General features: G+C 34.2%; 2 protein-coding genes and 1 long non-coding RNA gene across 3 annotated transcripts; 2 read left to right on the forward strand and 1 right to left on the reverse strand.

The window, feature by feature from the left end:
- The first annotated feature begins 2,840 nt into the window (after positions 1-2,840).
- LOC146924181 (clathrin heavy chain 1-like) lies at positions 2,841-16,490 on the forward strand. Its single transcript, XM_085709203.1, has 30 exons — positions 2,841-3,072; positions 3,668-3,872; positions 5,224-5,312; positions 5,418-5,496; positions 5,624-5,751; positions 5,972-6,070; positions 6,195-6,303; positions 7,553-7,632; positions 7,722-7,949; positions 8,038-8,103; positions 8,822-8,938; positions 9,349-9,546; positions 9,704-9,820; positions 9,947-10,006; positions 10,208-10,294; positions 10,416-10,499; positions 10,596-10,730; positions 10,816-10,878; positions 10,969-11,073; positions 11,154-11,266; positions 11,365-11,617; positions 11,701-11,837; positions 11,921-12,199; positions 12,283-13,285; positions 13,621-14,106; positions 14,196-14,366; positions 14,448-14,633; positions 15,022-15,144; positions 15,667-15,777; positions 15,993-16,490. Exons 1-30 carry the CDS (start codon positions 3,028-3,030, stop codon positions 16,155-16,157), a joined length of 5,121 nt encoding a protein of 1,706 aa, XP_085565329.1. The 5' UTR covers positions 2,841-3,027; the 3' UTR covers positions 16,158-16,490.
- Positions 16,491-20,049: 3,559 nt separating this feature from the next.
- Positions 20,050-21,690, forward strand: LOC146924182 (uncharacterized). Its single transcript, XM_085709204.1, has 2 exons — positions 20,050-20,406; positions 20,564-21,690. Exon 2 carries the CDS (start codon positions 20,576-20,578, stop codon positions 21,458-21,460), a length of 885 nt encoding a protein of 294 aa, XP_085565330.1. The 5' UTR covers positions 20,050-20,406; positions 20,564-20,575; the 3' UTR covers positions 21,461-21,690.
- A 3,100-nt stretch (positions 21,691-24,790) lies between these two features.
- Positions 24,791-25,177, reverse strand: LOC146924183 (uncharacterized). Its single transcript, XR_015010059.1, has 2 exons — positions 25,121-25,177; positions 24,791-25,011 (listed from the first exon to the last, which is right to left on the reverse strand). It is a non-coding gene; the product is annotated as an uncharacterized LOC146924183 (long non-coding RNA).
- Positions 25,178-27,842: the final 2,665 nt, after the last annotated feature.

A 27,842-nucleotide genomic window follows, 5' to 3' on the forward strand; every position in this document is an offset into this window, starting at 1 on the left:
TGTTAGAGCAAATAATAAAAAGATAAAGGTAAAAAGAGAACGCAAGAAATTTATCTTGATTCGTCAAAACCGACTACTTTCAGTCTCACACATTGTGCGAGATTGTCCACTATAATATCCAGCTATAAAAACTTATGACTATCATTGTGTGTTATTGATCACACTAGATCAGTCTGTCGCACTTTTTATTATTAACCTAAACATGCTTCTACAGTTATTTGCTTTCGCACAAGAAAGGTTGGTACAATTATTTTGAGAATTATTGTAACAAATAGACTTGAGAATAAAATACAATTTGTATGATTAATGGGTTTTGGATCAAAAGATGTTTCTTAACTCATGTTTGAGATTCTAACAAACAAACTTGAATGATTGTGATCCAATGATATCGTGAGAAAGCTTGGAGTTTGTCGTATGTGAAGAGTTTATGCGTAATGAAGATTTCACTAAAGCGATAATATATTTGCTTTTCAAACTCATGGTTGATCCTTCAATTCATCTTGTATTTATAGATTTAGCTAGGCTCGGTGACCAATTGTAGAGGGGTTGTTTAAACAACAAAAACCAGATGTCACAGGCTCCTTTGATTTCTCCTTTCTTCTAAAAATAAAGTGCATTTTGTCCATGACGTTTTTTTACACACCCATAACGTTATGGATATCCAATAACTTTATGCATTCACGTGAAAGCCATCCAACTGTAGTGAGTTGTTTGTTGTTGTCTAATTATGACATGCTTATGTTGTCCTTTTGATGACGTCGTGTTAATTTCTTACGTGTTTTTAAACTTTCATGAGACATTTATCTTGGATGGACTTGTTTTATTTTCCTTAATGGATTGAAAATATCATTAAGGTCCAAGATAAAACTTTCCCTTTGCAAAGAGTCAATGTCTGGTTCATGCCATGTTATCGTTCACGATAAAATGTCTTCTTTGGGTGGGTGAGACAACACAAATGTCTTGATTTTGATTTCAATGATTCAAAAGTTAAGTAATATTGTAAAGCCAAATTTCGTCTTTTTGCTGATCTGTCTTTTGATGTAAATGTTTTATTTTCTTTGTGAAACTTGAATGTTCTTGTTCATACGGCCAAATCATTCTCACAAAACAATCAACACAAACAAGTTAGAAGAAAACAAGGTTGGATAAATTTAATATGTTTGTAATATTTAAAACATCAAATGATGACTTTATCAACAACATCAAATGATTACTTTATTTTTTTTTTGCAGCTATCTTCTTCCTCTTGTTGTGAAAGGAATTGAAGTACATATGGTTTTATAAATTGTTTGAAGAAACATAAAATGGATCCAAAAAGAGCCTAGGATTGGTTTACGTGCACTTTAATTTTTGTATTATGTCTAGGAATGATGAAGGGTCAAATAAAGGTGCAACAAAATTTTGAGACATCAATAGAGATGTACGTAATCAACTTAATGACGGTGTTGGACTTCCTAAATTAGCATAATCGAGTCTTGATAAATTAGACTGGGAAACTATGCCTTTTGTGGACGATGACAATGAAGGAGAAGATAATGAAACCGTTAGCATTAGATAGTAGCTTATTAACACGTTTTTTAACTGTTGGCTACCACATGCACCCTCCGGTCACAATTATAAGCAAGACTTTGCATTTTAGATTCGTTCAATTAATGATGTATACGATCTTTTTTATAGACCACATACATCATTTAATGAATGAACCTAAAATAATTTTTTTTGCTTATAATAGTGACCGGAGGATGTATTGTTAAAATTTGTTTTAAGTTACTTTCATGACACTCTTTATCCCATCATAGGGATCAAAACAAATTTTGATTTGATTGTCAATTTTTTTTTTTTTGATTTAGACAAAACTCTATAATTCATATTTTGATCAAAGATGATATATACATTTTTTAAATTATAATCAATATATTGATATACTAATTAGAAAAATATCAGTTTCTGTTGTGTACATCTTTATTCAATGGTGCTATTTTTTTCTCTGCTTTGTACATATCAAAGTTACGAGTTACCTTTTTTTTTTTGAAAATATTTGTAGTCATTGCATTAAAAATTAAAATATTTAACCTTTCTTAAGAAAAATTTCCTGATTTATTAAAGAGTGTCCTAATAGTACTCGTTATAAAAACCCTTTCTTTATTGGTAGGGGTGTTGGCAAATCTACTTTATCTCCTTTTCTCAACTCTTTATCTATTCTCACTCCTTTTCCTCTATCAAACTCATTGTTTCAAAAGACAATACGAAGAATATTAGACAAGAAAAATGTTTAATAAAAAATATTGACCCCAAGAATCGCAAGACCGAAGATTGAAAGAAAGCTTGAGAAGTTATTCAAAAGTAACTCCCAACATCTTGCATAGAAACTATATCATATGCATTTTTTTAGCTAAAACAAAATTTTTCTTTATTTACTAGAGTTTTTAAAAGATATAATGTGTTTGTCAAAAAAAAGATATAATGTTTGGCTTAACTTCTCATTTTAAGGAAAAATAAAAAATACTGACACGAGAATCGCAAGACCAAAAAAAAAAAGAACCGCAATACTGAAAGAGTCAAATAAAATTATTCAAAAGTAACTCTCTACAACTTCTATAAAAAAATTCACAAGCATTTATTAACTTAAAAAAAAAAACTTTTTTTATAAGAGTTTTTAAAAAAACAATGTTTGTCCTAACTTATGATTTTAAGGAAAATACGAGGAAAATACAATAAAATAAGGCCAAACGTTACCTATAAACGTTTTTTTTTAGGGGTGGTACCTAGAAACGTTGAAACAACAAAAAGTCATAGAACGACTTAAGTATAAAACCAAAAGAGTGATCGTAGAGCGAGATATACGGTTAATCTCTTCTCGTAAGAGCAATTTCACTTCACCCCGTTTCTTTCCTTCATTTCGTGTCAAAACCCAATTCAACTTTCAACGACTCTCTCTCTCTAGAGGGTCCAAGTCTTCACCTCTTCTACTCATAGATCTCGCATTCTCTCTCATCTTCCATTTCCAGTTCTTCGATCTCAGCAATCATGGCGGCCGCGAACGCTCCGATCGCCATGAAAGAAGTCCTAACCGTAAGTCCTCTTCCTTCATAGATTTCGTTTAACAGTTTTCTAGCTACGAAACGAAGAACAACGAAGAACACGAACACGTAATTTTTTTTTTTGAATAATCGATTATTCATGCTTATAGTTCGCAATTGAGTACTCTTCAGTTTTACTTTACTAGGTTGATTACTGTTTTTGCTCAAAAAAAGCTTGATTACTGTTTAATATGAAATTCATGCAGATCTGAGTGTATATATTTTTTTTCGTATTTTTTGATTAATTACGAACTATTGAGTAAGAAGCTTGATCGCACTGAAAAATAATAATTGAATTATTGATTACTCGTTCTTATATTTTGCTCAATTTTGTCTTCTTTCAAGTTGAATAGAATAATCTTCAGTTTTACTCCACTAGTTTGTTTATTGCTTAATGTGTGAAATTCATGTAGATCTGAGTTTATTATTTTTTTTTCATTTTTTTTTGAATAATTATGAATTATTGAGTGAGAAGGTTAATCGTTTCGAGCGATGTGATTTGCGCGATCTGATTTATGATTATGAACTATAGAAAGTGAGAAGCTTTATCGTTTTGATGAATTGAGTGATGTGATTTGTGATTACAGTTACCGAGTGTCGGAATCAATGCACAATTCATCACATTCACGCATGTGACGATGGAATCAGACAAGTATATATGTGTTCGAGAAACGTCTCCACAGAATAGTGTTGTTATTGTTGATATGAACATGCCAAATCAACCTTTGAGGAGGCCGATTACCGCGGATTCCGCTCTTATGAATCCTAATTCTAGAATCCTTGCTTTGAAAGGTAGATTTTGTGTTTTGTGTAGAGTGGAGTATTTTATATGTTATTTCATCTACTTGCACTCTGATATTCATAAGAAGTTTGTTAGTCATTATAAACATCAAAATTTATTCGAAGCTTTGTTGTAGTAGTATGTTTGAGTTCTCGTTTTTTTTCCCTTACTATAGCTGTATCATTTTGTTTATGTGACTCTTGGGTGAAACGAAACAAACTACTTTATTTTGACTAGTTTGACTTGATATGAAAGTGTTGTTGGATAGCGGCTACAACGCTATTGCGTAGCGGAATTTGAACAAACCGTTATTCTTCTGCGATGCACTATTTAGTACAAAGTGTTGTCGAACAACAGCTGTTTTCTGCCATCTGCTATTAACTACAAAGCACATGAATGCATCTAATTGTCTGTAGTATGTACTTCATCCCGAGATGTAGACTTGAGTTAGACTATAAACACTGATTCTTTTATGGCCCATATTTCTGATACCTTGAGCTAGAGTATAAAAGTTGACCGTGTCTAGCTCAGTCAACTATTATAGGCACCCTGATTGGTGGATCTGACTTCTCTAAAGTGAACAACTCACTTTAGAGTGCAAAGGGACTAATATCAACCGTTCAATAACAAATCAAAGGTAGACATTGTACACACATCATAACAAATCGCGAGCTTTTTAAAATCACAATTCCTGATTGTTAGGGACACAGAGCTGTGATGTTGAGATGTTCGATTAATTTGAGAAACTGAAGTCAACTGGCTTACTTATTTTTAAATTTTATATTCTATATACTGAAGAAGTTAGAGACCATGCCTTTAAGTGCTATAATAAAAAAAAAATTAGGAAAAAAAAAATAACACATCTTTGTTCTTAGTGGTAACAATGGGGTGTTATTTTTGTAAGGGATGCAAGAAGGGAGTCTGTTAGATGAGTTTATTTAGGAATATATGAGAAAGAAGTAATGGTTTGTTTTAAGGGTTAACCTATGATTTTATTAGTCAGTTTTCTTGGAGATATATGAAAATTATTGCTTTTAATTCAATGTATTTGATAAATATATTTTCTCCATGTTTATTACATTTTCTACCGTATTAATCATCCCTAATTTCACACTAGGCATTTTAGATGTTGCATTTAGACATATTTTTCACATTGTCAATGTTTGACCTGGTTTGGATTGGAGTGATTTAAAGAAAAGATTAAATAGTCAGTATTTAGATAAATCACAAGTCTCCCGAATCCCAAATATAAGCAATCTTCGGGTTTCTAGCTTCTGTGCCAATTGCTTTTGCTGGTGCTGTATTTAAAATATTATTGCTTTTGGATTATCATTACTTACAAGCTACATCATTATCTTGAAGCTCAACTCCAAGGGACTACACAAGATCACCTACAAATATTTAACATTGAATTGAAAACAAAGATGAAATCACATCAGATGCCTGAGCAGGTAATTATAATGTGTTAGGATACATAAGCAGTAACATATTAGATCCATAAGAATGACATTTTTAATCCATGTAGAGTGCCCTTATTTTTATTTTTTCATGTATAGGTAGTCTTTTGGAAGTGGATTAGCCCCAAAATGTTGGGCCTCGTGACACAAACCTCTGTATACCACTGGTCCATTGAAGGTAAGATAATGATGATTATAATCTGCTTATGCTCATTTTTGTTGCTATTATACACATTTTTCATGCGCTTCTAGTTTGTTTGCAAATTTTTGAGTGATATATGGTCCCTGGTCTCGGTAACCTGCAGGTGATTCTGAACCTGTTAAGGTATTTGAGAGAACAGCGAATTTGGCAAACAACCAGATAATCAATTATCGATGCGACCCTACAGAAAAATGGTTGGTTTTGATTGGTATCGCTCCTGGTTCCCCCGAGGTATATCTCTGCTTCCTGTCATAGTTGTGGCTATCATTGTGAAACACATTTCAATTTTTCAACTATAACTAGCTTTTTTCATTCAGACCATAACTGCTTATCTTGACTTCTGTTTTTGCAGCATATATTGTGTATAATTGTATAAGAATTATGATCTTTCAACTGTGATTTTTGCTAGCCTAATCTATTTGGTTTGTTTCTTCATATTCTTTTGCTTTAGAGGGCACAATTGGTTAAAGGGAACATGCAGCTTTTCTCCGTGGATCAGCAGCGTAGTCAGGCTCTTGAAGCTCATGCTGCATCATTTGCCCAATTCAAAGTATGTTTTCTTATGATTCTGTGCTAATCTTCATATAATTATTTATAAATATTACCTAAATAATTGGAATTGTACTAAACTATGCTACTATGTGTTGGGCATATTTTAATTGTTTTTTGAACAGGTTCCTGGGAATGAAAATCCGTCTGTTTTGATTTCTTTTGCCTCGAAGACATTTAATGCTGGTCAAGTTATATCGAAGTTACATGTCATTGAACTTGGCGCACAGCCAGGTCTGATATTTTTACCTCATTCACATCCATCTCTCATGCTTTATTTTATGGGCAATATGGTTTCGACTTAAATCTATATTGTAATGCCAACCTAGTGTCCTATCTAGAGTTTCCGAATTTAATATTTCTGTTAAATCTAAACTTTAAATTGTTTTAAAAAAAATCTAACATTTAAATTAGTTATTTACATCAATATGTATTTATCATGCTTGATCTATAGCTAGAGGTAGAGTGATCATATTAGTAACAAGAATGACCCGCTTATTTAATATCTCAAGATACTACAACGACACTTCTGTCTTGCTATAATTTAACTCAATATAAGAATTTTATAAATTTCATATGCGAATGGATGAAATATGAAATATAGTGATCCATGTAAGAGGGTGGAGGAAGCTACTCATTATGGCTAATGATTTCAGATGAGTATATTATTTTTTCCGTTCGACCACGCTACAAGGATTATTTTCCCAATTGTTACAATGTATTTGTTTTGCCTGATGAAACACATAATATTTTTTTTGTTAGTCCATGCTTCAAGGGTTGCTTCTTCGCCTGTTACCCTGTGTTTGACTGATTGGAATATTTGAATGTGGCAGATGTGTTTTTTTTTTCCTTTTGCATTTATAATGGTTCCATATTGAGTTTTCAATTGTAGTAATAAACATATGTAGTCCTAAAAGTGGCTGGTAGATGAATCCGTAAATATTTATTGCATGTATTATATATGAGTTGCATTTTGTAACTACTTTCATAAGCGTAAGAAGCTGTATGTATCAAAATCAGGCATCTGAAGATGGACTCGTATTGTTGAGATCCCACATTAAATAGTGATATGACCATAGTAGTCCTAATAAAAGCTTGGGTAGTCCCCATTTCTTTTGTGAGCTTTTGGGGTTGAGTTAAACCCCACTTAAATTCTAAGATTGCATCAAAGAGTATCCTGATTCTGTTATGGAGCCATGATCTATTTTATTCCACCCACATTTTACCACGCTTAAAATGTCCAGTCTCAAGTGTGAGGGTGTGTGTTGAGATCCCACGTCGACTAGAGGTATGGCCAAAGAAGGCCTTATAAAGCTTGGACAATCCTCACCTCTAGGCCTAATGCCCCTTGGACAATCCCCACCTCTAGTCCCAAAGCCGAAATTGTAAGAGATGTTTTGCGAAATTGAACTGTGTATCATTATATCACATGTGATTAAATTGATCATACTTCTGGAGTTTACCTTTTAAAATTTGTTGTCAGGGAAGCCATCATTTACAAAGAAACAAGCAGATCTCTTCTTCCCTCCAGATTTTGCTGATGACTTTCCAGTTGCAATGCAGGTACTGAAGTTGTTACTTACTAGTCAGTGTTGTTCATTTTTATAAAAAGCTGTAGATAACTGATTTCTACTTTAATTTTTTTCTTTCAGATATCCCACAAATATAGTTTGATCTATGTGATCACCAAACTTGGGCTACTTTTTGTATATGATTTGGAGACAGCTACCGCTGTATATAGGAACAGGATTAGTCCAGATCCTATATTTTTGACATCAGAAGCCACATCAGCAGGAGGCTTTTATGCCATTAATAGGAGAGGCCAAGTTTTGTTGGCCACTGTCAATGAACAAACAATTGTGAATTTTGTCAGCGGTCAAGTATGTTTCTAACCTTTTTGTAACTTTAATTATGCGAAGCAGGGAATGTATCAGCATTTAACACATTGCATGCTGGTTACTGTTACAGTTAAACAATTTGGAGCTAGCTGTTAGTCTTGCGAAAAGAGGAAATCTTCCTGGTGCTGAGAAGCTGGTATGCCACTTTTGTGTAGAACTCAGCTTTAGTAATAATACTGTTTTTTAACCGGGGGAGTTGTCAGGGAGATCCCAAGAGCTTTGAAGCATTGTCTTTTAAATGTTATTCGGTTTCATATAAATGCTAAATACTAACTTGAATGAAGTTTGCTTATATGCTTCCAATAAAAAATGCAATATACAATTAATGATATTTTTTGTGTTTTATACCCATACAAAACCAGTAGCATGCATTAAATGCATTTTACTTTTACTAAATGAATTAAAGGTAGAAAGCTATAAACTTGTCTAAATTTATAATTTCTTAATATGTGGAGCGTTTTCATGAATTGTTTTCTCAAACTAAATGCCATTGTTTCTTTTTGTCTGTCTGTAGTGCAGTTTATTTCACGGGTGTTTAACATACGTTTCCTTACCATACCAGCATTTGTTGTAATTTGTTTTGCACCATCAACCATTTTATCTAGATATTTTATTTCATGTTTTGCACCACAAGTAATCTTAGTGATGTATGCTGCAATTTTGTTGCTTCTTTTGTCATTGTCTTGATCAACTCAATCTAAATGCTTTATCTGTTTTTACTCCTTTCACATATTACTTGAGATTGATAATTTGGTTATGCTGTGTTATGCATTAGCTTCTTAAGAAATGGCGACTGTTGTATTTTTGTTCCTTTATTATTTATAGCATGATGGCAATAATTGTTGTAATTACAGGTTGTGGAGCGTTTTCATGAATTGTTTTCTCAAACAAAGTATAAAGAAGCAGCTGAGCTTGCTGCTGAATCTCCACAAGGAATCCTTCGTACCCCTGACACAGTTGCCAAATTTCAGGTTTTTTGATAAGATGTAGCTATTCAGGATTTTATAATGCTCTCTCTGTTACTTTAGTTACAGATACAGTAGCTCGTTTAACTTTCAGACACATGTGTAATTCATGAATTCTGACATCAGCTTCACTTGGGTAGTTAAACTGATGAATTCTGACATCAGCTTCACTTTGGTTAAACTGTATCAGATACAGTAGCTTCACTTGGGTAGTACAAATCAGTTAATCTGAACTAGACCTCCAAAAATTGATTAATCACTGTAATTTCTCTCAAGTGAATAAACTCAGTTTCAGTTTTTGAAAGTATTCTCTTTTACTCTAAATTTTCTCTCTTTTTCCATCAATTTCCTGCATTTTTGGTTCTGCTCAACTAATAGTAGTGTTTTAAAATGTGATTTTCTGTTCTATTTCGCAGAGTGTTCCCGTGCAAGCTGGTCAAACTCCGCCGCTGCTGCAGTATTTTGGAACACTTTTAACGAGGGGAAAGCTGAATGCCTTCGAATCATTAGAATTGTCTCGGTTGGTTGTGAACCAGAACAAGAAAAACCTGTTGGAAAATTGGTTGGCAGAGGACAAGCTTGAATGCAGTGAGGAGCTAGGAGATCTCGTTAAGGTTTAGTTGGATTAAACATTTTGAAGAATTCAAATTATTTTTATGTTTGTATGTTCGTCTTTCTAATTAGCTGCCTAATGAGGTACTGCTGCTTATCTTATTTGCGTTTTTGAATTGGCGAGTTTCTATTAATTTTCATGGGTATGCTCCCTTGTAGACTGTGGACAATGATCTTGCTTTAAAAATATACATCAAAGCCAGAGCTACTCCGAAAGTTGTTGCTGCTTTTGCTGAGAGGAGGGAGTTTGATAAGATTCTGGTCTACTCTAAGCAGGTTCTTGTTTATTTATTAGAGAATATATTGAATTTGATGCAAAGCTACTTCAATGCTATTACATTTCCAATTTACTGGAAACATTTGGTCCTGAATACTTTTATTTCTTATTTGTTGTTGCTATAGGTTGGGTACACACCTGACTACCTTTTCCTCTTGCAAACAATTCTCCGAACAGATCCTCAGGTTTGAGAGAAAGCTCTGCAGTTTATGTTGATTAATTATTTTATTTGAACATTTTCTGTAATTTTCCCATTGTGTGCCCACCTTTTTGGATGCATTGTACCTGTGCTTTTTGAACAGTATTTATACATTAAGTTTATAATGTCACGTGATTTTTGTCTAAGGAGAAACTCTACAAGTTATAATTTCTATTTTGCTCTCCAGGGTGCTGTTAATTTTGCATTAATGATGTCTCAAATGGAGGGAGGTAGCCCAATTGATTACAACACCATAACTGATCTGTTTCTTCAGGTCGATTGTCTACTCTAATTAGGTTATCATGACTAGTAGTAATTTAATATTTTAGCTTCATCATTGAGTTATTACGCTACACTATTGACATTTGCGTCATGATTTTCTTTGGTCTGCTCAGAGAAACCTGATCCGTGAGGCAACAGCTTTTCTCCTGGATGTTTTAAAGCCAAATTTACCTGAACATGGGTTCCTTCAGACAAAGGTTGGGGCCTTTGTTTTCTAGTTGATACGCCTTATGTTACTCTGTTAATAATTTTTTCTTTGCAGTGATACAATTTTCTTGTGGATTGTTGTTCAGGTGTTGGAGATAAATCTGGTCACTTTCCCTAATGTTGCTGATGCTATTTTGGCTAATGGCATGTTCAGCCATTATGACCGTCCTCGTGTTGCCCAGCTTTGTGAAAAAGCTGGCCTTTACGTGCGAGCTTTGCAAGTAATGCCTTACTAAACGCTTTCCTGTATTTTCCCTACTTAAAAAAGCTTAAGTTTCTTTGCTGACTTCATCTCTCTTGGTGCAGCATTACACAGAGTTGCCAGATATAAAACGTGTGATTGTTAATACACACGCTATTGAGCCTCAGGTTATTTTTGATTTGTGTTGCTCTTATCAATTTAAGGGTTTACAATACATAACACAAGCCTAATACTTGCTCATTATTTTGTTATTGCAGTCACTTGTAGAATTTTTTGGCACTCTCTCACGAGAATGGGCATTAGAGTGCATGAAAGATTTATTACTGGCCAATCTTAGGGGCAATTTACAGATTATTGTGCAGGTATAGAAGAGTCATTGTCTTCTATGATTTGGAGCTTACTAATAAATAACTGATACCTAAGCTTGCTTATGTTTGTTCAGGTTGCTAAAGAATATTCTGAACAATTGAGCGTTGAAGGCTGCATTAAAATTTTTGAGCAGTTTAGGTCATATGAAGGGCTGTACTTTTTTCTTGGATCATATTTGAGCTCCAGGTTTATATATTTTTTTCTATCGGTAATTGACCCTGTTTATACCTGATATATTTTCCGATGTTTTTATGCTGACATCATACATGCTTAATATGGGACAGCGAGGACCCCGACATTCATTTCAAGTATATCGAGGCAGCAGCAAAGACTGGTCAAATCAAGGAGGTTGAGCGTGTGACAAGAGAATCCAATTTCTATGATGCCGAAAAAACAAAGAACTTCCTAATGGAGGCTAAGCTTCCAGATGCACGACCTTTAATCAATGTTTGTGATCGGTTTGGGTTTGTTCCAGATCTGACACACTACCTATACACAAACAACATGCTTCGCTACATTGAAGGTTATGTTCAGAAGGTATCATAATAGCCTTGCTTATCTCATGAGTGATATCTACCACCTCTTTTTCTGCCCGTCGGCACTTATATCTTTCTTTATAGGTGAACCCAGGGAATGCTCCTTTAGTTGTTGGGCAGCTGCTAGATGATGAGTGCCCTGAAGATTTTATCAAAGGTTTGATTCTTTCTGTTCGTTCCTTGCTGCCAGTGGAGCCCCTTGTGGAGGAGTGTGAGAAGAGGTGAGGGTTGTCCTTTAATCTTATGTATTGTTGATTTGCATTCACATTTATGATTTTTTAATCCATGATTATTTAATATGCAGGAATCGCCTTCGTTTGCTCACACAGTTTTTGGAACATCTCGTGAGTGAGGGAAGCCAGGATGTACATGTTCACAACGCCCTGGGTAAAATTATCATTGATAGCAACAACAACCCAGAAAATTTTCTCACAACCAACCCTTACTATGATTCTCGAGTTGTGGGCAAGTATTGTGAGAAACGCGACCCAACCTTGGCAGTTGTAGCTTACCGGCGAGGACAATGTGATGAAGAACTTATCAATGTCACTAGTAAAAATTCTTTGTTCAAACTGCAAGCAAGGTATGTAGTGTATATGTACGTCTTTTTTGACCAAGTCAATTTGCTTGTATCCATTGCTCACATGCTTATACTTGTGGTGACAGGTATGTCGTTGAGAGAATGGATGGCGATCTTTGGGATAAAGTTCTTAATCCTGATAATGAATATAGAAGGCAACTTATTGATCAGGTTGTATCTACTGCTTTACCTGAAAGCTCAAGCCCTGAACAGGTTTCTGCTACTGTTAGGGCTTTCATGACAGCTGATCTGCCTCATGAATTGATTGAACTTCTTGAGAAGATTGTCCTTCAGAATTCTGCATTCAGTGGGAACCACAATTTGCAGAATCTTCTCATTTTGACAGCGATAAAGGCTGATTCATCCAGAGTTATGGATTATGTCAATAGACTGGATAATTTTGACGGGCCTTCAGTTGGAGAAATGGCTGTAGAAGCGCAGTTGTATGAGGAAGCATTTGCAATTTACAAGAAGTTCAACTTGAATGTTCAAGCAGTCAATGTGTTGCTTGATAATATTCGTAGCATTGATAGAGCTGTTGAGTTTGCTTTCAGAGTTGAAGAAGATGCTGTTTGGAGTCAGACAGCGAAGGCTCAACTCAGGGAAGGGCTTGTAAGCGATGCAATAGAGTCATTTATACGAGCAGATGATACTACACAATTTTTGGATGTTATCCGTGCTGCTGAAGATGCCAATGTTTACCATGACTTGGTTAAATACTTGTTAATGGCAAGACAGAAGGCAAAAGAACCAAAGGTTGATGGCGAGCTCATTTATGCATATGCAAAAATTGATAGGCTTAGTGACATTGAAGAGTTCATTCTGATGCCAAATGTTGCTAATTTGCAAACTGTTGGGGACCGGTTGTATGATGAAGCATTATACGAGGCTGCAAAAATAATATTTGCCTTTATATCTAACTGGGCAAAGTTGGCTATTACACTGGTCAAATTACAACAATTCCAAGGGGCAGTTGATGCAGCTAGGAAAGCTAACAGCTCAAAAACATGGAAGGAAGTTTGTTTCGCGTGTGTTGATGCAGAGGAGTTTCGTTTGGCCCAGATATGTGGACTCAACATTATTATTCAGGTATCTGTTAATTTCAGAATTTCTAAGGAACTACAGATATTTTTAAGAATAAAGTAGGAAGCTTTATCTTGATTTCAGTTCCCATATGATTTCTCTTTAGAGCATTTGAATAAAGGGCTTCATATTGTAATTTGAACCCTTCTCCCTTGGAGTATGCAAATATGTAATGTGTAGTGCTTAGTCATTGGAGGGCAAAATGTAATGTGTAGTGCTTAGTCATTGGAGGGCTTTTGCACATGTTATCTGGGTCTTTTGTTGGTCTGCTACTATATTACTAGGAGTGAGCTTATTACTTTCCAATGCTTACTGTGTCAAATTGTCTGTTAATTATGTAGGTGGATGACTTGGAAGAGGTCAGTGAATATTACCAAAATAGAGGTTACTTCAATGAGTTAATATCTCTCATGGAGAGTGGTTTAGGGTTAGAACGAGCACATATGGGCATCTTCACCGAGCTAGGAGTTCTTTATGCTAGATACCGCCCTGAGAAGCTTATGGAGCATATCAAACTATTCTCAACCCGCCTCAATATCCCAAAACTTATTAGAGCATGTGATGAACAACAACATTGGAAAGAATTGACCTTTTTGTATATCCAATATGATGAGTTTGATAATGCCGCAACTACCATCATGAACCATTCACCCGAAGCGTGGGATCACATGCAGTTCAAGGATGTTGCTGTCAAAGTTGCTAATGTTGAGTTGTATTACAAGGCTGTTCACTTCTATTTGGAAGAACATCCAGACCTCATCAATGATATTTTGAATGTCCTTGCACTTCGTGTGGACCACACACGTGTTGTTGACATCATGCGTAAGGTAGGATCATAACAAAAGTTTTGTTAGATATTAGTTTGCGATTTGCCTGCTATAACACCTTCGGATATTTTCCCTGTAATGTACTATAGGCTGGTCACCTCCGTCTTGTGAAGCCATACATGGTTGCAGTTCAGAGCAGCAACGTTTCTGCCGTTAATGAAGCCCTGAACGAGATATATGTTGAGGAGGAAGATTATGATAGATTGCGGGAGTCAATTGATTTGCATGATAATTTCGATCAAATAGGCCTTGCACAAAAGGTGATGCACGTTTGCTCTTAAGGGTGACTTTTTTTTTGTTTCTATTATGGAAAACTGATAGATTATTTATGTATGATGTAGATTGAAAAGCATGAGCTTCTTGAGATGAGGCGTGTTGCTGCTTATATTTACAAGAAGGCAGGAAGGTGGAAGCAGTCCATTGCTTTATCAAAGAAGGACAACCTTTACAAAGATGCCATGGAGACAGCTTCACAATCTGGCGAGCGTGAACTTGCCGAGGAGTTGCTTGTTTATTTCATTGATCAGGTACTAAATTGTTCAGTTTGAAAATGCATATACAATTAATCTTTTTGCAATATCCCATTTGCTTAGGCTTACTATCATTCTTGACCAACACGTTTTGTTAATTACGAAGAGCATATGAATCATCATGTCTAACATGTTCAGTATGCAAATTGCATACCAGTGGTGCCATATGTGGCTTGTGCAATTTTAAATCATGTAGATAAATGGTTTGACAACTATTCAATTTTTATTTTTTTTGGATCAAATCTAGTAACTTTGGTCTCGCACATCAGGGCTTTACAATTAACAATTTATTGAAGGATAGCCTTCTGGTGTTCTTGCTTGAGGGTCTAAGCTGTTTCCTTTTAGCTCATAGTTTTCTAATTTATCCTTTCACATAATTTTGCAGGGAAAGAAGGAATGCTTTGCCTCATGTCTATTTGTTTGCTATGATTTAATACGGGCAGACATTGTTCTTGAACTAGCTTGGATGCACAACATGATTGACTTTGCCTTCCCATACGTCTTGCAGGTTCACGCTTTGTCTATGTTGCTGATTTGTATCACTCTATTTCAGTTGATATATGTGTTATTATTATTATAACAACTTTGTTGTTATCAGGCTTAAGAAACTTATATTCCTGGATATTACCTCTCCCATCCCTGATTGTTTTGCTGAGAATCATGCTAGCTTGCTTAAACCCCAATTTTCCTTAAATGTGAATTTGTTTGTCTTTGCCAAGTCCAGTAGTTTATAGGTTGCAGTTTTAAAACAGATGCTTAAAACAGGTGCTTTGAACTGCTTTTAGATGTATGTTGGTTGGGGTTTAAGATTCATATTGATAAACTGATAACTAAAATAAGGTTAACATGAGTTACTACTATGCTTAGCTAATTAAGGTTGTGGATGGTCTTATGTAATTGTGGTATTGCATGGGATATCCAAAGAATTCTAGTCTGACAATTGAATTTCTCTATTCTTCCTTGGACCAAAATGGATATATTTATTGGCATTCTATCTAGTTCTCTCATTCACTTCTCTTTGCTATTGTAGTTTATCCGTGAATACACTGGCAAAGTTGATGAGCTAGTGAAAGACAGAATTGAAGCACAAAATGAAGTGAAGTCTAAAGAGAAAGAAGAAAAGGATGTAGTTGCACAGCAGGTAATTATCTTGCCTATTTCCTGTTGAAATTAAAATAGTTTTTGTCGTGACTTTGCAGAATATATCTGATAATAATATCAGCAGTTTCATTCTTCAGATTAATTTGCCATTGATAAACCCTGTTTTTTTAATCATAGTCTTCCTTTTCAAGAGATTGGACATTAGAGTAGTACTGATTTAGAGTAGTACTGATATGAATGTGTTTTCTGTCGCAGAACATGTATGCTCAATTGTTACCTCTTGCTTTGCCTGCACCACCAATGCCTGGAATGGGAGGACCAGGTTTTGGAGGAAGCTATGGGCCTCCCCCTCCAGTGAGTGGAATGGGGATGCCCCAAATGCCTCCTTTTGGGATGCCACCCATGGGTAGCAGTTACTAACCAGTATGCAATGTGGGCAAGTATAGCATGAATCTGAGATTTTATGGAGAGCAATATAGCTGCTGCTTTCAAATTTTTGTGTAGATTTTCTGTGCGAATTGGATGCAGCATTCTTTTTTTTGCTTCTGGCGGAGGTGTAGATTCTAGTTAATTTCATGTTCTTGTGAAGGTTGTAATAATAGTATAGCAACTAGCAAGTCCTTTTTCTTTCTCGGGTTGTAGCTAAGCCGAGGTATTTTCTGGGCTGCTGGTTTGAGCTAGTCGATAAATTTCTTTATTCTAACATTTTTCTTGTATTTAAGGTATAATACGAAATTTACCGACTTTAACAAATTTATATATTCCTGTCATGGCCTTGGGTTATTTCAGTCATTAAGGTAGTATTATCAAGATATGCCAACTTATGATCAAGATTCTGAGATATAGTAAACAGAATATATTCCGAAAAGATAATTAAATATGATTTGCGAGAAATAAAAAGGGTGAGATGTTATTTATGTTATGCAATAACTGGTACACATAAAAATGCTATTCCAATATCAATCTGCGACACTTAAATGTTAATAATTAATAATTTTGTTATACTAAATGTTTAATGTAGTTAATATACGTGGTAAGAGCGATTAATGAGTTTATCAAATTAGAAACTCAAATTATCCATCAAATGAACTTTGTTTTATAATTAGGTTCCATTTGAGATATTTCACTATCAGCATACTTCTAGTTCTAGAAAATAGATACATCATCCGATCCAAACCACTCAAATGGATTTTTCACTCTTCACTGGATGTTTGGATTGGTTTGACTTTGGTAAAATTAGGGAAAGTCATTGTGATTTTAAAAAGTGTTTTTTTTGAAGAGGCTAAATGGAATATATTACCAAATCAAAGTGTCTTTCCTAGCACAAGGTGTACTGAAGTAAGACAACAAAGTCGAAACAATATTTACATGATGGAACTGTACAAGTAAAAAACAAGAAAAGAAATAATTGCTAGCCTATTTCCAGCATAGTGAACGAGCTAAACCACCAACCATGGTAATTGAAGGGGAGTGTAACAAATTTCGCCTTCAACCACCTAAAGGCGAGGGCCTTAATCTTATCCACCACCTGAATTACCGAGCATTCTTTGTCGTTAAAAAGCCTGTTATTTCTTTCTTTCCAAATTTCTCGAACTGTAGCAAACCAAATGACTTGTGATATTAAGTGGCGCATCTTCGCGATACCACCACTAACAAAGATTATAATACTAGAGTTTTAACAAAATCACGATGATACCATAATTTTGTTAAACCCACTGGAAATTCAAACATGCATTTACAACACCCATTTTTATTCCTCGCTAAATTAGAAATATAAGGGAATGCTTCTCCTTATACACAAACCATAGGCTACCTTTGTGACAATTGTGAGGCTGATAAGAGTTATTCTTTGTGAGTAAAGTTAACAATGCTGAAATCCTTTTGTTTCCTTGCATTCTTAATTGGCTTAGGCTACCAAGTTCTTCACCTGTCTTGTCTCATTTGGGAGTAAAGCTTGCTATCTTTATCTTTAATTAATTTCTATAGCTTGGCGGTTAGTAACCACTAATAAAATTGTTGGCAGCACAGGAAATGACTATTTGCTCCTTTACTATTGTCATCACTATATTTTAACCTTCGTCCTCAACCTCCCTTTTCTGTTTTATGCACCAATGCTTAACATCATTATTATTCAACAACTATAGAATCGTAGTTTGTTACAATTCCAACTAATTAACTAACTACCTTTTAGTTTTTAGTTAGGTTCTGTTGAGTTTGTTGTACCTGTTTCTACATCTAACTCGTATCAAATCAAATACCCGAATGGCCCATGGTTGTTGACAATAAGCACTTTGAACTTGCTTAGGCTTACTCTCGAACATTAAAGAACGTATTTCCCAATCTTTAAACACATTTTGGCTGATAATAAATATTCAAAATCATATAAGGTTAAACTAATTGATTTGGTCTTGCACCGAAAAAAAGTACTTGATTCAGTCATATAAAATAAAATATAATTTTTTTTCTAACTTTCGTCTCCAACTATATCCCGCTACCAACTTAAGCAAATTAAATATAATTAGTTTAACATAAAATACCACACGTAAATGAGACAAACACATGTTTTTTGAAATGACGGTAGGACAATACAGCCTTGTCTAATGTTTAACTTGTCTAAACAAGCTAACTAAACCTACTGTGATGGTTATGATGAACCCACAAAATACAATTTAAAAAATATTTAACAAGTCTAGATTTAAATTATTCACAATGTATATACTCTTTTTTAAAGGGTATAATTTATATATATTGTCAGTGTAATAAATGTGTCGTCAAACACATGGCTTTTTTAGCGTGTCTTATCTTTCATATATTTTTTTGGCTTAAATACGTTATTCGTCCCTGTAAATAGGGGTCGCTTAAAATTTCGTCCCTGCAATCGATAATCCTTTTTTTTTGCCCCTGCAAAGTTTAATCAGTTAAAAATTCGTCCTTTGACCCAATTAATCACTGCCACGTCAGCAATTTACCAAAAATGGCATGGGAATTGACGAAAATACCCCTGGTTTATTTTTTTTTTCCTTCAAAAAATTTTTTTTCCTGATTTTTCCCGAATTTTTTTTTACAATTTTTTCTCCGAAAAATTTCAGTTTTAATTTTAACATTTTTTTGTCCGAAATTTTTAATTATTTTTTCAGATTTTTTTTAATTTAAAAAAAAAATTGAAAATTTTTTTTAAGGAAAAAAATAAGCCAGGGGTATTTTCGTCAATTCCCATGCCATTTTTGGTAAATTGCTGACGTGGCGGTGATTAACTGGGTCAAAGGACGAATTTTTAACTGATTAAACTTTGCAGGGGTAAAAAAAAAGGATTAGCGATTGCAAGGACGAAATTTTAAGCGACCCCTATTTGCAGGGACGAATCACATATTTAAGCCTATTTTTTTTAATATGAAATAAGGTGACAACTTCCTTACCCATCAATAAAAGATGGGTAACACAACACATGCTGAGTTAACACCATCAAAGTTATTTATTTGTTTTTTTATTTTTAATGTTATACAAATATATGGTTGTGATTGGACCAACTCAGCATGAGTGGTGTTACCCATCTTTTATTGATGGGTAAACAAGAATTTCCCAATATTGAATACTTCTACGATGATCAATTAAAATGGTAAAATTGAGGGAGGTATAACAATATGTTTCTATCGAATTCATTTCTTTTGACAAGATTTCTAACAACTTCTTACGTATATCGATATCATAAGCTCTTGGTATAAGATTTGTGACTTATTTTGAGTTTATCACGTGAAAAGCTTCCTTCATCTAACATTTTTAATCGCCAAAAAACCAAAAAAATTAGTTGGATTAATACTGGGGCATTGCTTGTGAATAAATCTAGTTATTTAGTTAATTAAAACTAAAAAACTCCTTAATTAAGGAATAAGTACCATATGTTATGCATGTCTAACCGCAATAACAACTTACAGTTACAAAACTCCTTTCTTTCCTCACTCATCCAAAACCTTCTAACTATATTTCACCACACTTTAGTAACCGACATCAGTTACAACTTCCTCTTCATTTTGACTTCTCATCAGTTAGTTAGCCTCTCTGGCTCCATCAAAAATCATAATTTTTGTTTTGAGGGGTTATAATTTATAAATCATAAATATTTAATAATTTTCATTTTCAAAAATTAATTAAATTATAAAAGTCAAAATTATATTCATATTTCATGCCATCCAGAAAAAATGATCACTCCATCCTAACTGCCACCTACAAACTTTCAAATCATGATAATTATTAATTAAGACGATAATGATAATTAAATTTAACAAACCGAACTAGTCAAAAATTATCCATCCATCTTAGTTAAGAGTTTATAGGAAAAAACGTTATTTGAGTCAGTTAGATAAAGGTGTGTGGAAGTTACAACTTCCACTATTATTAATCACCCACTTCTTCCAAATCCAATTTCATAAACCCTAATATTAAACAATATATATAACTATAACCCACCCATAACCTTCTACCTAACTACTCCAAACGAAAAAACACCCAACTTCTATCATTTTTTCCCCATAGTTATAAACAGAAAAAACAAAAATTAGTAACCGAAGATTCAAGATTCAGAAAAAGAATGCGTAGAAGAAGAAGTTGAAGAACAGAAACAAAACACGTTGGAAGTAGTTACATACACACACACAACAAAAACAGTTTTAAGGTTAATTACTTAATTCCAATTCATATCTTTCAATTACAGTTTTTCTGTTTCTTTATTCGTTATTTTCTTTTTATTATTAAACCATAATCATCATCATTATCATTTCATAAACTCAAATATTTTCTGTTTTCTTTCTCTTTGGTATTTTCACAAACAGGTAGAAGAAAAGATGATCAGTGAAAATTCCAATTCAAATGGTGGTGATGAAAACGGTGATAAAGTGAAGGGTTCATGGAGTAAAACTGAAGATGAAACATTGGTGAAACTGGTAAAGGAAAACGGTGCAAGAAACTGGTCTGTGATAAGCAACGGAATCCCCGGTCGTTCTGGGAAGTCTTGCCGTCTGCGGTGGTGTAATCAGCTGAGTCCAACCGTTCAACACCTTCCTTTTACACCGGCGGAGGATAACATCATCATTGAAGCACATGCACTTCATGGAAACAAATGGGCGACGATTTCTCGTCTTCTTCCAGGTAGAACAGACAACGCGATAAAAAATCACTGGAATTCAACTCTCCGCCGTCGTCGCACGGCGGCTCTTGCAGCGGTTTCACCGGTTACAACGGTTCCACCGGTTGCAACGGTTGTTCAAAGGGTTCCAACGGCGGTGCCGGTGATTCCCACCGGTGTGATAACCGGAAAACGTGTGAATGAAAGTTACGACGGTGATTATTATAAGGATTTGTTGAGTCTCGGCACACGTTATAAACGTCCTTGTGTTATGGTTGAGAATAATAGCGGGTCACGTGGGTCACGTGACGGTGAAGAAACGGTAACGGAAGATGATGACGCAGGGAATAAAGGTGTTAACGTGGTTAGGACGTCGTTAAGTTTGTTTCCACCTGGTTTTCTGAAAGAAGAAGAAGAGAGAAAAGAAAAAGAAAAAGAAAAAGAAATTGAAGATTTTGAAGATAGTAATGATGATTTGAAGTTACTGAAAAATGAGAAATTGAGGTCGGTTCTTCAGCGCATGATAGCAGAGGAAGTTAGGAATTATGTTGATAACATGCGCCTTGGTGGTGGGTTTGCTCCTGATTCAACACTTAGAAAGTGAAAAAATTTCAATTTTTTTTTCCTTTTCCTTCTTTCTTTTTTCGTTATAACATGACAAGTTTTTAGTTTTTAGTTTTATATATTTTTGGAGTTCTATATGACATTTAATTTAATTTTCTTTATGGTTTCTTATTAATACTGTCTTGTAAATTTTCTTCCTCTTTACGGCATGTTTTAATTTTGTTCAAAAGTTGATTATATAGCGCAAAAACGATTCCATGTTTTGATTTAGTGCAATGTGAAACTGAGTAATGATAAGTTAAATAAGCAGAATGTGAAATATGAATTTTGCATTTCCAATTTGTATGTGGATGTCATGTTTATAGCCTCTACTATTAATGGAAAAAAACAGGTTAAATAATTTCTTATCATGTAGATATTTGCACAGATATTTAGAAGTAAAATAACAAAGGATTTAATTTGTATATATTGTCGGTGTATATAGAATTATTAAAGCTTAGACAAATGTAGCTCAATGTTGATTACGAGGTTGTAACTAGGGAATATGGCTAGAGGAATGGGAGAGTTCGTAGTCATCATATTCATCGAGATGCTAATTTGGGCACCTTTCAAGAGTCTAGTTTGATTTTATATAAGCATCTACAAGAAAATGACATCATGTAAGATTTGATTGAGTATATGTTTGGGTTCACTCTGATTTAGATGTAACCTCACACTATAGTATCTACAAAAATCATGATGGCACAACGTGATTCTATCAATTCTACTGTTATTATAAATTAAATGTTTTTTTCCAACATAGTGCGACACAAGTGGTCCTTGAATCGATCCCTAGCTAGTGTATATGGAAACATATTAAGTTGGCAGGAAGGCTCAAACATGCTAACGTGCTTGAAAAATTGTTTGTAGGAAATCATGATGTCTCTACTTTAATGAGAAAACAGTTAGTTTTGATCCTAGAAGGCTCAAACATGCTTACGAGCTTCAAAAATTGTTTGCAGAAAATCACGATCTCTATACTTTAATGAGAAAACATAGTTTTGATCCTAGCATATGGCAAAATAAATATGAGATGTCGGAACATGCGCATATAATACAAAATCTGTAATGTTCAAAATGTACGGTGCAGTGGTACACTATGAGTAACTCACAATGGTGTGATCGTATAAAACATTCATCCTAATATGAATGCATATCCTATGTATCTGACCGGTGAAAGAGCTTTTAAACATGAGAACTCGTTTTATTTATTTTATACCACCCGTTATATTATGCTACATGTCGAACTGACGATCATGATTTCTAAAGTTTAAAGAAGATATTGCTTATATAAAACTGCTTATATAAGCAAATATAGCTATTTAATTAGAACGAATTGAAGTTATTTGATCTCAATTTGATCAAATTGAGGCTGATTATAATTTTTGGAGTGAATGCCCCCAATTTACTTGGTGTTTTGACTTTTTAGTCATAACATTACAGGAGATGACATGACTGTTTAACTCTTTACATGGCAACGTCAGCTTGCATCCATCTCATTGCCACATCACATGGATTGATTTTGGGGGGGCATTTGACTTGTTTTCACTTTCAGTAACATTGGAGTAAAATGAAAACATTACTCAAAAGCAATGTGATATCATATTGTAGCACTCACGCAACACAAAGATAAGAGCCCCTAAATTAGTTTCACAAATGGAGGAAATGGGATTTGTAGGAAGAGGAATGCTAGGAACACTCACTTTTCAACACTCTCTCTAACACTCACTCGTTTATTGGATGAAATCAATGTATGTCCCACCACTTTGTGGAGGTTCAATTTTCAAAGTGTAGACCCACAATGATTTAAACCAATAAGAGAGTGAGTAATAAAGAGAGTGTTCAAAAGAGAGTGTTGCTAGCATTTCTCTTTGTAGGAATGCATCGCACATGTTACAGATTCATTTGAATGGATCCAAGAGACAAAATTCATTCTTTCTATAAGATCTAAAAGCTTTCAAGTGTGCTGTTGCGTGGTGCAATTGCAGACAGAAACTCATACGGAGTAACATTTAAGTTGCTAAGGTTTGTATGTTTCAATATACAACAATTCAACAAATATTTCTAGGAAAATAACCTTGAATGTAACTAAGTAATCATATCAAATGCATTATCAAACAGGGATTCTAAACTTTACAGGTGGATATCTTCCACTCATCTAATATATATCATTGTAATTCATCTATTCTAAACTTTACAGGTGGATATCTTCCACTCATCTAATATATATGTTCAATCCAATTTTGAATATAAACACAAAAACTTCGATAAACTGATAATCTTTACTTGCTAAATAGTTTTAATTTCAGTATCATTTACACAAGTCCACCAGATAACCAAAATACACATTCAATTTTTTTTCTAATATTCTAAAACAGAGTCAGAATATTTTAGACAATCTAAAATAGACCAAGACGCAGTATCTTTATAAATCATCGCAAATTAATCTCTAGATTATATAATATACAATTTCTTGTCTACACCACTGACAGAAATCTATGCATATATCTTCTAAATGATTTGTATCAATCCCTTCGACACATACGGTTGTTTACAGTAAACTAAGGAGCTTATGCTCCAATCCCACTAAACAGCCCAGTAATAAACACAAAGTTCAGCTCAAAATCCAAAATGCTAGAAAAGAAAAAGCAAAAGTGCAAAAACAACACATTGAAAACGGTAATGCAGCAGTCTACTGATGCAATTTTCCATGTTGCAAATACAGAAGTATGATAAAGTTCAGCTGCATTGCAGTAATAAGTCTATGGTTGGTTCTATATTGACAAAACTGATTTTGAGTGAATTGGTTATGCATAATTAAGAGTCGAAAACAAAGCAATTTATGTTTAAACACATTTATGTAAAAGAGTTGAACAAATTTGAGTTTAAAATCATTCTAAGCTCAGAAGTTACAATTTCCAGAAATAACATCAGTTCTGGATGCAAATCAAAACTACTAAAAAGAAACCATAATGTCGTAATCAATTCTACATTTCTAGAATCAATCTTGGCCCCTTTAAAGTGAAAATAAACATACACCGAGTAAAATATCACAAAACATAAGCAGTTTGTTTAAATTTCAGTATACTGTCACTCTATCATAACAGAAAATAGCGCTCTGGTTAAGTTAAGCTAAATTGTAATATTCAATACCCATGAAGTGTACAGTAGTATAAATTATAAATTTTCCCAATTTCTGCTAGACTGCATCGCTATAATTTAAGAAAATGAAATGTGAATCTCTACTCCCAAAAAAATTATCAAAGTAGTTACTAGACGATAATAAAACCGAATATAACGAGATTCTAAGGCACACAAAGAAATAAAATAATTGCTTAAACCAAAACTAATGAGATTAAGATGTAAAACCCATAATGTATCAAAACATGAAAAATATCCAACAAAATTATTAATAGGATTCATTTGACAACAAAAACATACGAAAGAACAACAAGAAACAAACTACGATCGATTATCCAAAGCTCACTACTTAGATCTCTGTCTCATCTTTCGGCGCTTCCTCTTCAATCTCCTCATACGCTTCTTCTTCCACTGATAAAAGCAAACAATAGAGTTCAAATCAGACACCAAAATTAAGATAAAATCAGAATAAGTGATTATAATTCATGTGTAAGATGAGTAAAGCAGTGAAATAGTTTACCTTGGCTCTCATCTTGAACGGTGTTTTGCTTTGTCGTAAACCTAGTTGATGGCCGCTGAAAGATGAAAAAGACAAGGTTGCAACGATTTATAGGGAAGATAAGAAACCCTAGCAGATAATAAGCACGTAAATGGGCTTTAATCAATTGGACCTATTTTCTGTTTTTGGCGGGCTTCTAAGTTTTTGGGATGTAAGCCCAAATTTGAACAAGAATTAAGCTATTCCCCCTGCACTTTTCGCTCGCGCCCTGCAGCCATGCCAAAAATGTTCTTGCATTAGTTAACTAACGCAAGTGTTAAACACTGCATTACTTAACTAACGCTGCATGAGTTAACTACCGCATCGTTAGTTAACTCACGCTTGTCTTAAACAAGGCAGAACACCTCATTTTCTCATTTTTCATCTAAAATCTCAAAAACCTCTCTCAAATCACCCAAAACCAAAATTCCTTCAAGTTCAAATCAAACAACACTCCAATAACAAGTAAGTTTTCATAATCAAACACCATTAACCTTTTATGTTTATATGTTATATATTTTCTCTTAAATTAGAAATTTTTAGATTTAGGGTTTGTTTAAATTTTGGTTTTTTTGGCAAGAAATCATACAATGTTTACATGAAAATGACTTGTGTTGCTTAAATGTTTAGATGTTTGCATGTTTATGTTGTAGTTTTGAGTTTTAGAGAATTTTTTTAGATTTAGGGTTTGTTTAAATTTTGATTTTTTTAGATGAAGGTATTGAAGTGTCAAGGAATGGACCTCATTCTTTTGACACTTGAATACCGTTATTTAAACCAAACCTAACAAGAATTTAATCTTTTGAATGGAACAATGGTAATGTCGGTCGAATGTTGGAGTCCTGCTGTTTGGCAAGTGATGAGTTATAGATAGTATTATTTATTGCCTTATTTAGTTTAGTTTTATTTTAGATTTGATTCGATTTTATTGCATTTTATTTTAGTTTAGAATATTTTACTTCAAATTGTCTTTTATTTTATTTTAGGAATAAATATATGGTGGAAGGTGCCTTGGAGCAAAAGAAAGAGGACTGGAGCAAATACAGCGCAAGAATACGAAGATACGGGACAAAAATAAGTTCCCCCAAACTCAGAAGCTTGGCACGGCCCGTGCCAACATGTGGCACGGCCGTGCCCGTCCCCAGGATACTCTTTTGCTGCTTTTCTTCAAGCCCAAGTTACCCTGTTGCAGCTTTACCGTTTTATCCTTCTAGTTGCTTAGTTTCTAAGTCAGATGTAAAGCTATAAATAGAGTAGCTCTCCACCATAAACAATAATCCTTTACTTTGTTTATTTCAATTGCAATTTTAATAAAAGTCTTTTATTTCTCTTTTACTTTCTTTGCAATTTATTTTACCGTATTTCTCTCTTCTTCCTCCATGTCTACGATGAACATGAGTGAGTAGACTTCTTAGTCTTAGGATTATTGGGGAGTCTAATGACTCAATCCTAAACAAAACATGTCTAAACCCTAATTTCTATGTAACCCTAATTTCTAATCTAGATTCACCGTCTTAACGTGGATTAACAATTATCAAACTGTGGAAGCGAAAGCGGAGGGTTTGATAATCGTTAATCCATCATCCCAAACATCAATTCATAAAGCGAGAGCGGAGCTTTGATGTTGGAACAAGTGAATCTAGACAATAGTTGCAAAACAGTGAAATAGTCTTTGCAACTATTGAGACAAAGAGTAGTTTCAATCCTCTATGCATCTTCTAGTAATCATGTCAGTGAAATAGGCTTGGTTGCTAGAAGTAAACTCTCACCGGACTTTCATCGGAAAGGTGAGGGGCTAAGGGAAACCGGTCTTTAGAAATTAGTGTGTAAATCATGAAATTAGATGTTTAGGTTTTGTCTAGTGAAGGATTAGTTATTAAGATGAACCAATGATCCTAAGGCCCCATTATTATTATTGTTTTTACCTTCAGCAATCAAACCCTTTCTAATCAACTTTCTCTCCTCTAATCATTCATTAAAAGTTAATTAAATTGACCAACTCCCTAGCGGAACGATACTCTACTTACTACTATTACTTCGATAGGCCGTGCGCTTGCGGTTTGGCTCTATCAGCAAGTTTGAATTTGCTCTATTCAAAGGTATGATAATTGTTGTAGTTGGAATGCACATTCCAACTACAACAATTGTCTTACCCTGAAATGGAAATTCAATCTGGCTAAACGCCAGTTCCCCAACATACACCCGACATTCCCATTTGTCTCTTGTCTCCAAATTGTCTTATCCTAAAAATAGTTTTACAAAATCAAACACAATGCAACTTGAGTTGTCATGTACTGTCCGTCCTTATTTTTTAGCATATCAAACGCATTCTAGTGTCAGAGTGACATGCATGTAACGCTCCAGTTAAAAATGCAAAAGACAACGACCGTAAGAATATTCCCCCTTTTCAAACTCATAGCCTAATTGGAACATGAAGTTTCAAATCAATGTACTCTTTACATTCTTTGTTACACAAATTTTCTTCACACGACTTTGTCACATGAAGATAAATACATGGTTTCGCATTCTTGTGTTCCTTTTATCTTTATCTGTTTGGGCTGATTTTCCATTAACATATCCCCCTTTTGATCTCTAGTGTTCTTAATTAGTTAGAGTGTTATTTGTTCACCAAAACAAAATGAAAGCAGCAATATGGTCCACAAACTTCAAACTTAATAGGTTCACAAATTTCAATCCAAAATAA

This window comes from Medicago sativa, chromosome 5 (assembly GCF_051527215.1).
Source record: "Medicago sativa cultivar Bolivia chromosome 5, Bolivia_mono, whole genome shotgun sequence".
NCBI classification, from domain to species: Eukaryota; Viridiplantae; Streptophyta; class Magnoliopsida; order Fabales; family Fabaceae; genus Medicago; species Medicago sativa.

Bases quoted from the DNA above. Each gene is read 5' to 3' on its own strand.
- LOC146924181 (XM_085709203.1), top strand. From the start codon at position 3,028: ATGGCGGCCGCGAACGCTCCGATCGCCATGAAAGAAGTCCTAACC. The intron at 5,497-5,623 runs GTAAGATAATGA...GGTAACCTGCAG, and splicing joins ATACCACTGGTCCATTGAAG to GTGATTCTGAACCTGTTAAG. The intron at 11,267-11,364 runs GTTTATATATTT...AATATGGGACAG, and splicing joins GGATCATATTTGAGCTCCAG to CGAGGACCCCGACATTCATT.
- LOC146924182 (XM_085709204.1), top strand. From the start codon at position 20,576: ATGATCAGTGAAAATTCCAATTCAAATGGTGGTGATGAAAACGGTGAT.